This window comes from Passer montanus, unplaced genomic scaffold, assembly GCF_014805655.1.
Source record: "Passer montanus isolate IOZ18808 unplaced genomic scaffold, ASM1480565v1 scaffold53, whole genome shotgun sequence".
NCBI classification, from domain to species: domain Eukaryota; kingdom Metazoa; phylum Chordata; class Aves; order Passeriformes; family Passeridae; genus Passer; species Passer montanus.
Window position 1 is genome coordinate 197,615 of NW_024370263.1, and position 17,087 is coordinate 214,701.

Here is a 17,087-nt window from a genome sequence, read left to right on the forward strand (position 1 = left end):
AGGAGAAACAGCGAGCTGGGAGTCTGGATCAGCCCCTGCATTCTACAGAGCCCCCCGGCCCTGGACTCAGCGGCTCCCCATGGGTTTGGGGAGGGCAGCAGGAATACACTGCACTTCATTTTCTTGGGTATAATCTCAAGACTTTCCTAAAATTACACTAAGACAGGTGAATCCCACTGGAATCTGTACACACAGGAACTCTGGCAGACTACCTGCTCCAAGTTAAATGCATTTATTGATCTTTTTGCAAGATCACCGCTCAGAAGAGTGATTTAACAAAACCCTCCTTCACAATGCTGGGCAACCACATCGACGCAGAAATCAGGAGACATTGGAACACAACATTTCTCTTACAGAACACAATTTATTTGGCATTTGGATGAAATGTTTCTCACAGCATCTTGAAAAAAAAAAAAAGAGATTAGTGCCAACCCCAAAGAAGTTAAAACAAAAACCAGTGTCACAGGGACTCAATTATTATAGTATCAAATTTAAATTCTACATGGTATTTCACAGAATATCAAAATCTTTTATACACTGCCACAGTTAAGTCCAGTCACAAACCAACTACACAGGAGAAGCCTGCAAGTGCAGCGCTGGCTAAAACGATTTTCCAGAGGAAGGTACAAAGCAGTGTCTCATTCTCTCACAGCCTCCCAGGCACCCTCAGCCCAACACACAGGGATGGTGCAGCACAGCCACCTCTGCTGGCAGCAAGCCTGACCCAGTCAACACTCGAGGGGCACATCCTAGAAAATTAAAGCTATGTGGTACCGCAGCAGGCAGGCAATGCTGGCTGTTATTGGGGCAAGCGCATCTTCATCACTGAAAGCCTCTGCTCCAAGGAAACACCTATTTCACTCGGGACTAGGGAACAGAGAAACAAACGTGAACTTTGATTCACCTCCTCTACACTCAACTGCTCTCATTTTACGGTCCAGCTCCCAACTTGCAAGGGAAACTTAAAAGAAATTTTTGCATGTTACAAGTTCCTTAGCTAGGGGGAAAAATGACATTTCAGCAACTGAAAAAAGGAGATGCACATTATGGATTGTACGAGGCAACATTAAAACATCAGTGTTTTGCCACTGAGAAGTCACATCTGAAAGATAAAAACATCTTTAAGTACCAGCTTCAAATTCATTTAACATGAGATGGGAAAAGAACGGTAATAATTACTGGTCACAAAAACCATTTTCTTCCCAAGTACTGAAACAAGCCATCACCCCATGGCACCTGTGGAGGCAGAGCACCCACTGACTGGAAGATCCAGCCTTCAGAAAAAAATGTCCACCTACTTCATTTTCCATCTAGATCAGCGTCCTGCTGTGCATGGCTAAAGGAAAGGTCTGAGGCCCAAACTAAACAGGTCTGAACACTACAGACAAGCTCCTGCACACCTGAATGATGGTGCTGATCCTGCACAGCAGAACCCACTGCCCCTGTAACATTTTCTGAACTCCCAGCGCAGAGGCAGAGGCGCTGTGGGACTGTGGAAGGGCATCACTGACAAACCAGAGCCTGGGGCTGCTCCCAGGGAACAGCAGAGGCCTCAACTCGGCACCACAGCTCGGGGAAGCTGAGGAGCAGCTTTGTCTGAGGCCACAGTGGGACAAGACCAGCCCTGCACAGCACCAAGTGCTGGGACGTGACAGCAACTGTGGTGAAGGGCATCCCAAGGAAAACACCCCCTGGGCTCACACAGGCTGCTGGAAACCATGTGGCAATGCCATCTCCCTGCTGGGGCTGCAGGGACACCCAGGATGCACCAGATGTTGAGAACATCCAGAGATGGGAATGGCAGTGGGGGGAAATCAATGCAGAAAGTAACTCCGAAGATCTCATCAATCGAATGGCAATCAAACCAGAGAGGTTTTCCTTGGGCAAGCACCAACTCTGTCATCAGCCCTTGGGACAAACTGCCCACCAGTCACCTTGCCAAGGGCAAGGAAGGTTTGCTGAGGAGTCCACTGCTGTCAAGACAACATAACTCTTCCCCAGTTGGTCCAGCAGTCTGAGTAGTTGGGACATTTTCTGCTACAAAGGCTCTTACTCCAAGAGAAAGTACTCAATGTGAAAAAGCTACATAAAAGGTGGGGAAATGACAATTTTATTGCCAAATTAGAAGCTCACTGAGAGGTAAATGAGCTGTATTTAGTGAGCTGCTCCATTCAAAGAAGAATTTCCCTTGTTTACATTTAAGAGGAAGAAGGATAGGGGAAAACAAAGAAAATAGCAGTCTCCTGCCAATATACAAGTGGGAAAGGCTCAGAAGCAATGGGGAAAATATCACACTGAGGCTTCTACAAAGAAGCCTCCATTTGGAATAGCTACAACCAGGAGCCACAATGAAGTTGCCAGTTGTAACAGAGCTTATTTGCAAATAAAATTCACCACAGAACCAAAAGTAAAATACAAAAATATTAAACAGATTCCTGCAGTGTTAGGAGAAGTGTGAGGTAAGGTATCTGTTCACCTCAGCCACAAAATACAGCCTCAGAGACTGAACCAAGCCAAAAGGCTTTTTGTTATTGCGCTAGGATACTACAAAGAACAAATATTCCATCTGGCTTCAAAAGAAATTGGAATTTTTCTACTTTGCCCTGCTAACAAAGTATTTTTCAAGAACAGATTGCAGTAGCATAGACTTTGCATCCTATTTAAGTGTATACTATCACAGCCTGTTCTACAAGAGAGTGTAGCCAGCTCAAGAGAAGTATTAACCCTAGAGCCTAATTTCTATCTCAGTGCTTAGCTTCACCTAGCTGGACACAGCACAAAGGTTACTGTCTACAGTATGTATAGAGATATATATATATGTGTATATATATATCTCACCACCCAGAAACACACACACGCACACACGCATTCGTACCTATAAAACTAAAGAAAAATCAGTACATACAATGTATAAAACGTATGAATGTGCTCAAAAATGCACAAAACCCGCTTTATTTTCATACTTCAGAAATGCTCAATAATTTGTATGCATGGTTCTGACTACTGCTATCCATCCACTTCATTAGACCAGGACTTGGAACTCGGAGGAGGACTCGGTCAGAGATCCCACAGGGTGGAGAACTGCTCCTCTCGTTTCGTACCACTGCTGCTGGAGCCAGGCACAGCAGAGAGCAGGAAGGGGTGGTGGAGGAGCTCCAGGCAGGCAGAGAGGCTCCCTCCCACTCGTGTGCCAGCAGCTCCCCAGAACTGTGATTCACCCTCTCGGGTGGAGTCAGGGCTGTTTGCAGCGTCTGCGCGGCGAGACACCAGCTACGACCTCGGTAACAAAACTCACAGTTTTCTGTGCAAAACGAGTTGAACTGTCAAGACCAATCCCCAAGTACAGCATAAGCCTATAGGCAAGACAGGGAACAGAAAGTAGCAGCATATTCCATGGGGAAAGAGTCAGCTGCACTGGGAAACCACAAGAGTGGGTTAGGATTTGTCATACAAGTAGGATTTCTCATCATTACTAGAAAAATAGATCATATCCACACTCCTATGCAGTGCTTTCTTCCTGTCCCTCTAGGTTGTATACCCTTCATAAGGTAACAGGAGACCACTCACAAGAGGCATTCTTTACAAATTCCTTAAAATTCATCTCATTTGCTGACTGTTACAGTAAGTCAGGGAGAAGCAGAGGCAATGGGAGTATGGGAGAAAAGGGTAAACTATTTGTACACTGAAATCCAAACTTAAATTTAAAATTGCCTGTAAAGATTGTTTTGTACTCATTATCAAAACCAACAGTGCTTGACTTTGGGTATCGTGAGGGACTGAATGAATCTTTGCCATCTGTAAATTAACTTAGCTTAAAGAGTTCAATACGAGGGGGAAATTTAAGTTGACATATCAGACTGAAGCAAACTGCTTTATTGATTTAAGTACACTAACCTCATTATAACCCCTTGTGGGACCTGGATAAATGGCTTGGGGGGCACAGGGGAAATCTCTAGAACAGGGCTGGCTATTTACTGGACTGAGATAAGGAACAGGTGTCCAATTAGAATTAAACATCACCTATAGTACATGTTGATCACCATCTTTAAGTGGTATTTGTAGAACTGTAAAGAAGTGAAATGAAGGGGAGGGAACACACATGCTAAATATAGCATGCAATAAGAAAAGCAAGAACAGTGGTCTTGTATCCAGGCCATTTTGTGCAACCCTTCACTGTAAAGAAGTTAAACCAGAAAGAAAACACCTCAATCTTACTATGGGATTAGAACAAACAGGGGCCTCATACAGTGAACTCAGGCTGCATCAAAGTTAATTGCTCCCCATCTCTGCCCTAAAGTACTTCCTAATACACGTGAGGGCTCTACCAAAGGGACATCACACAGACCCAGTTGTCTTCATGGGCCAGAAGTTTATCCAACAATATGAGGTTTTGCAGCTACCACAACAAGTAACTGTAACTGCAAATCCCAATTTCTCAGTACCCATTTGTCGCATATTCCATAGACCACTCCTGCTCCAGCTCCTCTGGTGTTCTGATCAAGGCACTGTGTTTTACACAGTGTAACATTTGATGGCATGTGTCCCACTCCATAGAACAGGCCCCCAGCCCCCTCCTCTGCAGCTCCATCTTCTCTTCTTGAACAGTGATTGTCCCCACCCTTCTCTTCCATGGTCTGTTTCCTGGGTCCAGTGGTATCCAGCCAAATCCAAGCAGCTTTTTTCTGATGTAGATTTTGATTCCTCTCAGGTTAGGAAAAAAAAAAACCAACCCAAACTACCCATACTTCTCACCTCCTCAGAAGTCAAAGGAATTCTCTGCTCTCCCTTCCATAGCCAATGCTAAAAAAGAGCAGTTGTACAATCCATATTTACAGGACAGATTGATTAGTGAATGAATAACGACAGCCAAAAAACGAGAGGCACGATCCTAATCTAGAACATAAAAGCAGTGTTTGAAAAACAAAGTGGAGATTCCTTCTGAAGTTCAAGCCTCGGATTAGTGTTTGTCTGTGCAAACAGATGCTAAAACTCTGAGCGTGCTGGGTGTTTCACTCCTTTATACAATGGTGTTGAGGGAACAGTGGCTGTGGCGGCTGCCTGTCAAAGTTTCTGCTGGGGTGTTTTCATTTATGGGTGTGTCAGGAGGGACAAGAAAGGTGCTGCTGTCAGCAGAGTCTTCCAGCTCCACTGGAGAAGGACCAACTGAGGGAGGAAGCGACCCCTCTGTCAGCTGTGGGGATACATCACAGTTTCCTAGTGATGGAGGACTGCTTTGCACAGCCTGAGAAAGAACTCCATCTGCAAAGGACAGAAAACCAAACAGAATCAGAACGTGAGGTTTATCATTTCACGTTCCCAAACAGATTTATGATCCATATTTCTGGGAGCTCTGAGTTTTTCCTGGTTTTGAGCTAATGCACAACAACATGAGACTGCAAAAGAGGAAAATTGTGTAACAAAAATAAAACTTTGACATATAAATAAGATGCTTGCACTAATCAGGCTCACTTATCTTGTGAAATATGCTGCTAAAAAATCCCAAATTGGAATGATTTCTACAGTATATGAATATCACAGCTGCAAAACTGAAGAGCACTGGGTGAATCATTAGACAGTGGTATTTTTGGTCAATTTTTGGGGGGTGTGGGTGGGGGAAGAAGGGAGGAGAGAAGAGGCTGGATACATTTTATCCAGAATCTCTTGTACTTGACATTTGTTCTACTTCTTAATACCAAACTCTATCAAACGATCTTCAAGAGGCCAAAAATGGTAGCAGCATGGTAGAAAAAAGGTAACCAGCTAATCCATCCCAGGATAGGCTCAAAAATAGGTAAGGTTTAAGAGGTAAACTGCTTACAGACTGGATTCCACTGCTAATTTAGGTGATTCAAAAACCTTTGAGAAAAAACAAGCTTAATGATACATTTTAACAAAAGACATTTCCATCACAGAAATTGCAGATTTTTTGGTAAAATGCCTTTTCCTATCACAATTGCTAAAACACATGATTATAGCTTAAAAAAAAAAAAAAAATCCATCCTCTAGCCCAAATGAAAAAGTAGGAGAAAAGAGAAATGATTGCCTGCATACCTGGAGTGGAACAAAGGATGCTGTCTGGATTGACAGAAGCCTCATAAGGAGGAGGTGGGTCATCAGGATGTTGAATATCTGGGTACTTGTAAGCAGTATAAGGTGGAGGGGGATCGTGAAAATGAAATGCTCCACCTTCCCCATCGTCTGAAAGATGCAGTGGAGTAAGGCCAGTTCCAAAACCATCGGGACCGTAATCAAAACCAGGCATCCTGCGGCCCAAGTTGAAATGGTGCACTATTTCAAGAGAAGGAAAAGGAGTAAGTGACTTTATCTCGTGCTGTCTTCTTCAGTTCAAGCCAGATCTCAACACTTTCTTCCACTTTTCACACTCCAGGAACTCAGGTCTCCTGAAGACCTAGAAAAGTCTACATAACCCATCCAAGTCAACTTGCTGCAATTACACAATACCCAGGCCCACCTGCTCCCAGTCTGTTTGTCCTGCATCCCATCTAAATTTGACTCTAACCTCTTCAAACTACAGACTACTGTTCACACCAACGATATTTCAGATTTGGAGCACATAGGAACAAAAATATTCTTCCATTATCCACTACAAAAGTTTTAGTCTGAAGACCCCACCAAGACACAGGCACAGTCAAGCAAGACGATGACATTTCTCCCCTTTACATACCCCAGAGTGCCAATATCCAGCACAAGCAGGGAGCTGATACTCACAATTAGCTCCAATCAAGGACTCAATGCGCTCTCTCCGCCTCTGGCGCAGCCGGTGCACCATGAAGAGCAGCAGAGAGAGGATGAGGAAGGAGGAGATGCAGCTCACGATCAGGCGCATTCCACCGGCCATCGAGTCAAACAGGCTGTTGCCATCTGTTCATCAAACATATAAAAACAGCCTGTTATTTTTGATCAAGATTCATTTTTCTTCATGTTTTTCTGTCAGTAACAGAGAGATAAACGTAGAGTGGAGATTCATTAGCCTGGTTTAACACTTCCCTGTATTTTTCAAGATTCATTTTTCTTGATGTTTTCTGTCAGTAACGGAGAGATAAACGTAGAGTGGAGATTCATTAGCCTGGTTTAACATTTCTCTGTATTTCAAATATATAAGAAAATCATGAATCATCAGGTGATTTATCTTTTTACTGCAAGAAGATCTGAAAGTTTCTAAGAATATCTTCCTTGGGAAAAGGGGAAAAACACTGAAGGCTTCAGGCCTCCAAAAATTGGAAATAAGAAAGGTTAGTGGGACTTTGCACATCCACTTGTTGCCCTCGTATGGCTGATCATATTATATTAAAGAGGAAAAGGCTTGAGAACTGGCATATCTATACACTACGTAACTTCTGAACATCCTAACCATTCCATGTGCAATTAAAAAATTTCTGAACATTGTCACTGTCACCCAGACGTGGCTATCTAAATTCCACATGTCACCAGTACACTGGTTAGCACCACTAAGTGATAGGAACATGGTAATCATCATTCAGGAACTGAAGAGATTAAGGTGAATGGGAATTGAACCTTTTCCTACAGTCATACCAAAAGCATGTGGCAGAACAAGAAACAGACCCAGGAGCTCAGAACTTGGAGAGCCCTGTCCCATTGTTAACCAGACCCACACAGGGAAGGCTCTTGTGAACAAATTACCACTGTACTCCCAGCACCAGGCACAAGAGGCATTTATTTCTCACAATTCAACTAATCCCACTTGGCTATGCCTAAGCAGCACACACACACACACACAGAGGTACTCTACACAAACTAAAATGACCTAAAAGTGATGTACTGTGTTCTTTGCACTAACTTCCCATTAAAGAGTTCTGAATAAGAAACACACCCAGGTTAGGGGTGAGTAAGAAACAGATGAGGTGGCCTCACAATGTGGTCACCAGCAGGGATGGTCCCTCTTCCCAGTCACTGCAGGGCCACTTCCCAGGGGAACCAGCCAGATCCAGGCCACCTCTCCCTTCCTACACCCACTCAAGTAGCAAGAGCTCCGTCCATACTTTTCCTTTCACTAACAATAACTGAAGTATCATCAAAGATTCCTTATAAAAGAAGGCTAAAAGCCTCACAAAAATTTTAAGTATTAGTTTGCTACACATGCTAGTAACAGAAAAATCCACCTCATTTGTATCATTCCAGCACATGGCTAACAGGCTGGCATTTATTACGTAACGCCTTCTTGGCAAGAAGAAATTCATTTAATAGTGCACTACACATACAGCTTGAACATTACACCCTCTCAGGTCTGGCTGTGCAGCACAAAAGCTTGGGTGCTGTCAAACCCTTTAGCAACCACCACTGACAGAGCTTCAGCTGCTGCAGTCACACACCTCCCAGGCAGCAGAGCCTCCTGAGCAGCACAGAGCTGCCCCTGCTCCTCCTCCACCTTAGGGCCACGCCGACTCCCCGCTCACTGCAGAGTATTCAAGGCTGTCAGTAACACTGAAGTGCCTTTAGTAAAATACACACATAGGTGCAGAGGCCCAGAGAAGATGACTTTAGTTGTGGGATGGATTCTGGTGGTGCATTTTCCCTCTGCAGGCTGCACTGTGATCTGAGAAATGCTCATTAGACCTCAGCCTTGATGAGCTGCACTTGGACTAAGCCCTCTTGAGCTTAGCAGAAACACTGTCTGTTCCCAGGAACTAACAGGTGACTAAAGAACATCTGTTTTTTAATGAACAGCCTTGGAAACTTATGTTTGTTGCCTGAATAACAATCCACTTGGAGTGATATTTTTGTTATTACACCCTCAAAGTTACTGACTCAAACTGTAGCCAGACGGAAAATTACCACAACTGGAGCCCATTCTCTTGAGACCCTATAAACAGGAGCCCAAAGTGGGATCCTTTTGATCTCTCAATTCCCAGATAAGGGGTTCGTGTGTATGTCTCAAACACCAACACTCAGGTTGCTGTGGAGCCAGCCAAGGACTGTTAGTAATAACAGATGAGAATTGTTGTTAATAACTAAGGACTATTGGTGTTAACATGCCATGAGAAAGAGCAAGATTTGTCTGGAGAAGGGGAGCCAGGTGGAGATAGGACAGCACTTTTCTGTGAGAAAGAACATCACAGTACAGTGCAGGTGCAAGAATGTGTGGTAGGAAGTGGGCAGGGACTCTAGGGTGGGATTGAGACCAAAAACACCTGAAGCTCACATAAATACAAAACATATTTCAGAAAACTTGTTTTCACCCTCAGTAGTGCCTTGTAACTGCACCAGTTCAGTCACTAGAAAAGCTTCAGCACATCAGTTCTTTCCAAGTATTTTATTTCTCCTACTACCTTTTCACAGTTGCAGGTCTGTCTAAACAAGAGCCACAACAGAAAAATTATTTTCTACCTCAACATGGAGCAGCAATAGACAGACTACCTTGGTTTCAAAATATTCTTCTGCTATTTATCTTTGGCTAAATGAGAAGCATCTTTTAAGTGAGTATAGCTGTGATTGCTCAGCTTACTCCTACCACTGAAAAATCCCCCTACTACCAAGTCCTTGAGTAATATTTGTTACCACTTGCAATCATTGCTCACCCACTCACACTGCAAGAGCTGATTACCTGCCAACCCAACAGCAGGATTTATTTTCCCCAGGTCTCTCCTTGGGTGATTAACTTACTTACTGTTGATTAGTAAACTGTTTCTTTCCTTTGCAACAGAGCTTAGGGAAGATACATGAAAGAATTGGACAAAGATAAATACGTGCTGCTTAAAGAAAGTAATTCATTAATTTTTGTCATTTGGAATAGTCATTTATAACCACCCAGAAGGAAAACTGAAATGTTTAATTTAAAATTTTCACTGTTTATCACTAGCTGAAGTAACTTCATGATGAAAGAAGTTGGATGACTGCTTGATGAATCCTCTCTAAAAAACTAAGTTACTAACAAATCCACCAGAACACTTCAAGCAAGAGTATAATGAAAGTCTCATTTAGCATCAATACAGAAAAAGAGCTTAAGGATGAGAAAAGATGTGGTAAAATAACTATTTCATGAATACTGATTTGAAGAGTGTAAGACCCACAGCAATAAGCAAGGATTAAAGAACATGACACGAGGTTATCCCAGGTCATCTTATCCTGTCTGCTGGATGATGCTTTGCTGACACTGTTCCTGCAGATAAAAAAAGTGAAGCCTAAGTCTTAACTCAGCTGATAAGAGTGGGAGGAAGACTCCTGCTTTTTCCCCACTCTTTCACTGCAGACCTGCCACACTAGCTGCAAACATCTGTTAAACTTAACCCTCAGAACAAATGAGACACAAGGAGAGACAGTGGCCTTTAATGATAAATCTCTCCTAGTTAGGACCAGTAAGACTGCAAATTTGGAAGCCAGTAAGCATCCCTTTATTTGTAACAGATTGAAATAGAAGCCTCTGATGGAAGAGTTGACTTTCTGTGTTTTCCACAGGACTTCAGAAAAATAGTTTCTTAATGCACTCAGGTAAGATTAGGTTCTTTTAAAATACCAAACAACCCAATATCACAGAATGGCTGAGGTTAAAGGGAACATCCTGAGATCATCTAGTCCAACCCCTGCTCAAGCAGCATCAGCTACAGCAGCTTGTGCAGGACAGAGTCCAATCAGGCACTGAGTATCTGCACAGAAGGCAAATCCACAATCTGCTCCAGTGTCTGACCACTCTCACAGTAAACTCCAACCAAGCTACATTTCTTTTCTGTACAGAAAAATAACCTCCCCAAAATGTGCACCCCAAAATAGTGACCAACAAACAGTTCAAAGGCAACTTCATTGACTTCATCAATCCAAAACAAAAACCTGCACTGATATGTCAAATCTGTAGTCAAGTCAAGTCAAGGCTGTAGGTCCTGATTATTATTGAAACTATAAAATTTAAAAACTCTGCTTCCCACATAATCCCTGCATGAAAACTTCCATACACATAAATATGTTCATGACCAGAAAAAGATGCTTAATTAGTGCTCAAGAGAAAAGTGTTTTGTTTTCATGACAACTAAACATGACAAAGGAAATGTACCAGATGCTCTACTAAAAACCCACAGTATTGTCCCTCTCCAAACTGAAAATAAACTATTGCTTCTCCTTTCTAGATAGCATCAGGGATAATTAATTTTTACCAGCCACAGTCTGAAATGTTTCCTATGATTTGAGACCCTTCTCCATGGGGTGGTTGAACCCAGCAACGTAGAGGCACTGCAAGGATGTGTTGTTTCAAACAAAGATAACCATGCTGAACACTCAACTAATTTTTACTGAGCAAACTGCAGCAGCAGAGTCTCACCTGGGTCTAAGCAGGTAAATTTGCAGCACTCCTTGGGGTCCTTGCGGTACTGCTGGCAGCCCTGGGGCCGCTCGCACAGGGCAGCCACGCACATCTCGGGCTCACCGTTGTGACACGTGCAGCTCAGGCACGGATCGTTCCCTTTGGGAGTGAAGTAGTAGCCTTCATCCACAATGTTGTCTTTGATGTCAACACAAGTCTGGCCTGGAACAGACAGGCACATCAATATATCCATGGAATCCAGCTTCATTTGTTAAGTGATTTGTAAACATAAGGCTATGTTAAAATCCAGGCCTTCACATTAAGGAACTTTGAAAAGGGATCTCCAAGGAGTAGGAAGGATAATGGATGGTCTCCAGGGACACAGACCATTTTCAGCTCACTGACAAGGTGAGTTTCAGGTATTTAATGGAAGTGACACACTTCCAAGCATCCTCTCCAAGACAGAGGAAAGCAAGTGGTCTGAGGAGCTTAACCTTCACTGCCAAAGCCTGCTGCAGCTTCCTTCCTCTCTCCTGGTATTAGGAAAAGCTGGATCTTTTCTAGACCAAATCTGAAGGCCTTTTCACAGGCCAGGACTTAAAAAGGGAGCCAGGCAATAGTACTTCCACTGTCCTAGCAGCATCCTGACCCCTGCCCAGCAGGGGAAGCTTGGCTGCCTTTTGCCCACCGTCCTAAAGGCAGGTGCCAAACCCAGAGAGAGAAAACAGTGCTGGGAGCTGGAATGACTGCTCAGGGAGGATGGCCTGCCCCCTGCCCTTTGCACTGGTCAGCTGCTGGGGTCCACAGGGAAGGAAACACTGGGAGACACCTGAGGAGGTCTCCAGCTCAACCTCTGATCAAAGCAGGGTCAGCCATGACCCAATGGGTTGCTCAGAGTTTTATCTAATCTGATCATAAAAACCTCTGAGGACAGAGGCTGCACAACTTCCCTGGCAGTCAGCTGCACCCTGTATAACCCTCAAGTTAAACAACTTTTCTCCTTGCAAAGAAGCACCACTTAGATTAGGTGATGTCTAAGATTACCTGATAATACTGCAAATACCTCTGTTGGTATCAAGACTTTTGCTTTTGGAGTACAGGAATGCAAGATCAAGAGCTTTTTTTTTTCCCACTTTTAAGTCAGTGAGTTCCACTTGTCTTTCCCTTCTAGGTCTAATGATTAGCTGGAAAGAATTTAGTAGAATTTGCTATACTCTAAAATAAGTGTTTCCTCATTTTAATGTGAAATTAATAATTTAAGAGCAATGTTTACTAATATGGTGTTCTGGGAAAAAAAAATCAGAAAACTTTTTTTCCCCAAGTTTATTTTGCTGTCTAATGATTTTTAAGTAAAACTCTGTACTGTGTGGCAGCCACACATTATGATGCTCTTATTTATTAAAATCAAGCAGAAATATAACTCCACCCTTTTTTATCCCCAATTCACTGTGCAAAAATTAGAAAGGGTAATGAAACAATTTCCAACTACTTATTAATGCATATTTAAACACACAACACAGTTAAGACTGAAGGGAACCCAACTTACTCCTTTTGCAGAGGAATGAAGATTTCTCATAGCAGTTTTCAGCATACCAGCTGTGCAAACCGTGGTGCCGCAGGGTGGGAGAACGGAAGCAATGGAGCTGGGCACAAAGAACATTTTCCTTTTCAGACATATCCGTATCAACCTCAGGAACAGGGGGTAAAAACACTTCTGAAGAGCCTGGAACAAGATTCATTGGCATTATCAGCCTGGGGGTATGTAAAGCTTTAAGAGCTCTGTACCAGCACTCATTTCATGCACACCAACTCCAACAGAAGGAGTCCTCCAGCAGCAGCTCCCATCAGCAGCACTGCTCTGGGGAGGCAAACAGCTGGGAGGGAAGGGCTGACTCACACAGAAAAGAAGCTGCTGTTTTCAGAGTACTGGGTAATTCTGTCACTCTGAAGCAGAAGTGATACTCCAACATCTCCACAAGTGCTGCTTCACAGAGTCCCATGGGGTTTGACAATAGTTATACACCTCCTCAAACCACACTGAGCTTGGTCATGGCTCTACCAGTGGAGCAAGAACCCACACAGCAATCTTGTGCCTGGCACTCCATGCACCCACCAGTGCTTCCAAAGATGTGCATCCACCCGTGCAGCCCTCGCAGAGCCACTCCATGTTTGAGGGGATGCATTAGGGCATCCACTGTTTGGTCCTTTCAATCATGAAACAGCATCCTGATGGGCTCCAAAGAGTGCAAAAGGTGTTGAGGGCATTTTCTGGAGGGCTTATGACCCACATGTCACAAAAATAAATTAAAACTTTCAAGCTGTAGAGCCCTAAATCACTTTTCAGAGTCTGTGTCAATACAAGCCTAAGAAAAGTTTTTAACAAACTACTGGATGTTACTATGTACTTTACTTTATAGAGGCATCTCTTTGTTAAATATAAAGCTTGAAAACAAATTATGTTATTGAGAAGGTTTAAATTCATATAATGCATCAAATTAAGTAAAACTAATGATAAAGTTATGATGATTTTTCTGTAATTCATGCCTCCCTGTTGTGACCACTCTGTCAGCAGATGGCAGTGCAGTCAGCTTTCCAAAGAGCAAAGAAAGGTCCTTTTAAGGAGAATCTTTGTATTCTTGTGTCAAAGGAAGTATTTTTCAAGACCCAACTGTTTGAAAATTCTGATCATAACTATGTGTCTGTACCTAAAGGAAATTTTTCCTTGCAGATTTTCCATGGATACTGAAAAGTATGCGTGAGAAAAAACCTATTCAGATTAGTTTTCAAATGCTACACTGGAATTCACAGTGCTGATGCTTAAAAAACAACACCTTTGTTATAAATTTTCCATTACCTAAATCAGTACAGGAATTAAACAGGCAACTGTACACATAAGAGTTTGTATTATGACTTTAATCTCTCAACTGAATCAGCTAATAAAAAAAGGTGTAGAAAGATAGCTTTGCATTTTCAGCAGAGGGAGCTGCTTGTTTTGCAATTGAAAGGGTTTAGCCAGTGACGCCCATCAAATTAATGTTCAGTTTTTCATATAAAATGAGATCTATTTCTGGGATTACAAATTCTGACAGGGTTTAAGTAAACTACCTGAAATACTTTAAAAGGAAAAAAAATCTGTGTAAATTGTGCAAAATTCAAGTGTGTTGTTTTAGTATACAAAATTTTAACAATTTTTAAAAGCTAAAATCTCCAAACATGCTACACTAGTCTGCAAATACTAGAACCAGGAATCAGCAGTTCATCTAAACATTCACCACAAAGAATGAGAAATTACAGAGTCGTTTCCTTTCTCTCATTTAATCAAGGGGAAAGTCCAAATAAACACATGTTCTTTCCATGCCAGCGTGAAAACCCATAAAACTTCTTAAACTTTAAAATAAGAGGTGTGTTGAGCATTAAACTCTTCCACTTCTACCCTGTGAAGCAAAGCAGTTCACCTATACTATTTCAACACTCAAGAAAAAACAACTCATGTTGTTTTTTCAAATCATATTCATGTTTTACACAGTTTCCACGGGCACTGAACCAAGCAGCAATTTGAGAGACCCACCTTTATAAGCTACTCACTATTTCAGCACTACCAGTGAAAGAAGTCATGTTGTTTTTTCAGATCCTATTCATGCTTTAACACAGTTTCCACAGGCACTGAACCAAGCAGCAATTTGAGAGACCCACCTTTATAAGCTACTTCCCAGTGACCTTCCAGAGAGTGATTTCGTTTGGTGATCACATACTGATATCCCACCCAGAACCTGCAACACAAATCAAGTTACATTCTAAAGATACAGGCCAAAACCACAGTAACAAATTAAATTACACAGAACTTTCTAATGTCTTCAGACGTAAAAGCAATGTTTTCAAAATATTCTGATGACTTTTTCCCTTATCTGTCCGACCCATACATTGGCAATGTACAGAGACTGCAGGTGAGGAACAGAGGAAAATACTTGATAAAATACTTAGTAGTTTTCTAGGTTTACAAATTATAACTAACTGTGTCCTTTATTTCTACTCATAAGCAGCACCTTATTCTGTTGTCATGGCAGCACTTCAGTATCTCAAGCCCAAAAATCACACAGCAGCATTCAGAAGTCAAGTATTTCTGAATATAAACAACTTAGGTCAGACTGCTCTGGATTAAACCATTTAACTCTCCAGAGACAGAGACACACCATTACTCAGCCACTCCTGGTGATCTGTCACGGCAGCCCATGAGTGACAAAAAACCCATAGGCAGAAGGAGGAGGACTTGTTTGTTGTGAACTAACAAAATGAAATATCTAAAACCACTCAAACACAGTAGCTGCAACTCAAAATGCCTTTTTACTTCAGTCCTATCTCAAAGTTGCTCTTTGTTAGAGCTACTGGTATTTCACGGAAATCAAAATGTTGTTGAAAAATTTAAGTAATTATTTCTATACACGGCACTGCAGCAGCAGTCATTGTTAAATCCACCTTCCCTGATGCAGTTCAAGAATACCTGTACCTTGCTAAGACAACCTGAAGATAAGAAGACTCTGCTGATAAGAAGTCTCTAGTGAATTGAATTATCTGTTAATATTAATTAAAACATAAACTGCAGATGGGGCACTGCCAAACAGCCACGTTCACACTGGCTCATTCACCTGACGTAAATTTTACCATTTGATTTTCTACACAAACTGGAAACTATTCTCTGTAACATGAGATCTTTGTCCTTTTCTCCCTACTCACCTACGCTGGTCCTTCCTTACAAAAGCTTTTTCTTCCAAGTCCCACTCCTGTGCCAGGATGAAGGTGAGCTCTTGGTCTGCAGTGAAGGTGGCGAGGGACCCGTTCACCCGCTGACATGTCTGCACAGCATCCCAGTAGTTCTCCCCATTTAAATACACCCTGTAACAGCTGGCTGTGCCCTCATAGTGGTGCCATCCTGTTGGGCACTTTCCTAGGAAACATGAAGAATAGAAGGGAAACCGTTCCCCCCAAATTAGGACCTTTAATATAATGCATCCTAATCAATTATCACTGGGACACGTATACACAACAGTGTGTACACTTCACCTCCACAGGAGGAGTTGCACACATTACAGATCCCTGAAGACTTTACTACAGTTTCTGATAAATGTTGATTTTTTTTCACATGTTTTTAAAAAGATTAAGCCCATAGTAAAGTCCCATCACATTGTCACAGCCTTTAAAATCTTTAATTAAGACTGACCATCCACTGTGGAAGACATTTCCCTGCACATCTTTATAAAACCAATAAATTTGATCAATCCAAGCAAAAACAAGCAGCTCAAAAACCCCAGAGGTGGCCAATTTAATGAAGTGTTTCTCTTAGGTGATTAGCAATACATTCAACTTGCTTTGAAGTTTTTAACCTACTCTTACATTCTCAAAAGTACTCCTATAATCCTGTCTGCCCCAAGACTCAATCACTGAAGACAACAGAAGTTCTGGGGAAATTCTTGGTTTCTTTGGAAAAACCACCACTGTAAAGCAGACCTTTAGGAAGTAAGAAGGTGATGTTGTGAACTGCTGTCTCTGCTTTCTCTCAATTAACTCAACTGAGGGAACCTGGAACAAAAGCCTTGAGGCTTTTCTGGACAAAACAGGCCCATGGGCTTTTGACCAACATTCTTGGAGGTGATGGGTGACTCATAGAGAGAATCACAGGACAGGGAGATGACATTTAAACCTGCATTTGTACTATTAATTTTTAATTGCCTAAGAAAATTAAAATTCAGAAACTGTTTTCTGTTCATTGCAATTCCCAGGTCTGCTCTCAAGCCTCTAATCTGTTTTGTTTCTTTTGAGTTTT

The 17,087-nt window shown here is 42.2% G+C and overlaps 1 protein-coding gene across 2 annotated transcripts in view; it reads right to left on the reverse strand.

Annotated features, from left to right (window-relative positions):
* Positions 1-344: 344 nt before the first annotated feature.
* Positions 345-17,087, reverse strand: part of DGCR2 (DiGeorge syndrome critical region gene 2) — a 45,235-nt gene continuing 28,492 nt past the window's right edge. Inside the window, exons 4-10 of one of the 2 annotated variants that reach the window (XM_039724397.1) lie at positions 16,001-16,211; positions 14,963-15,039; positions 12,816-12,992; positions 11,288-11,491; positions 6,730-6,882; positions 6,052-6,288; positions 345-5,259 (exon numbers count right to left, since the gene is read on the reverse strand). In XM_039724397.1, the coding sequence (XP_039580331.1) occupies positions 5,018-5,259; positions 6,052-6,288; positions 6,730-6,882; positions 11,288-11,491; positions 12,816-12,992; positions 14,963-15,039; positions 16,001-16,211 (1,301 nt within the window). In that variant the 3' untranslated portion in view covers positions 345-5,017. Of the gene's footprint in view, positions 5,260-6,051; positions 6,420-6,729; positions 6,883-11,287; positions 11,492-12,815; positions 12,993-14,962; positions 15,040-16,000; positions 16,212-17,087 lie in introns of those variants that run through there. The other variant, XM_039724398.1, reaches the window with a different exon arrangement.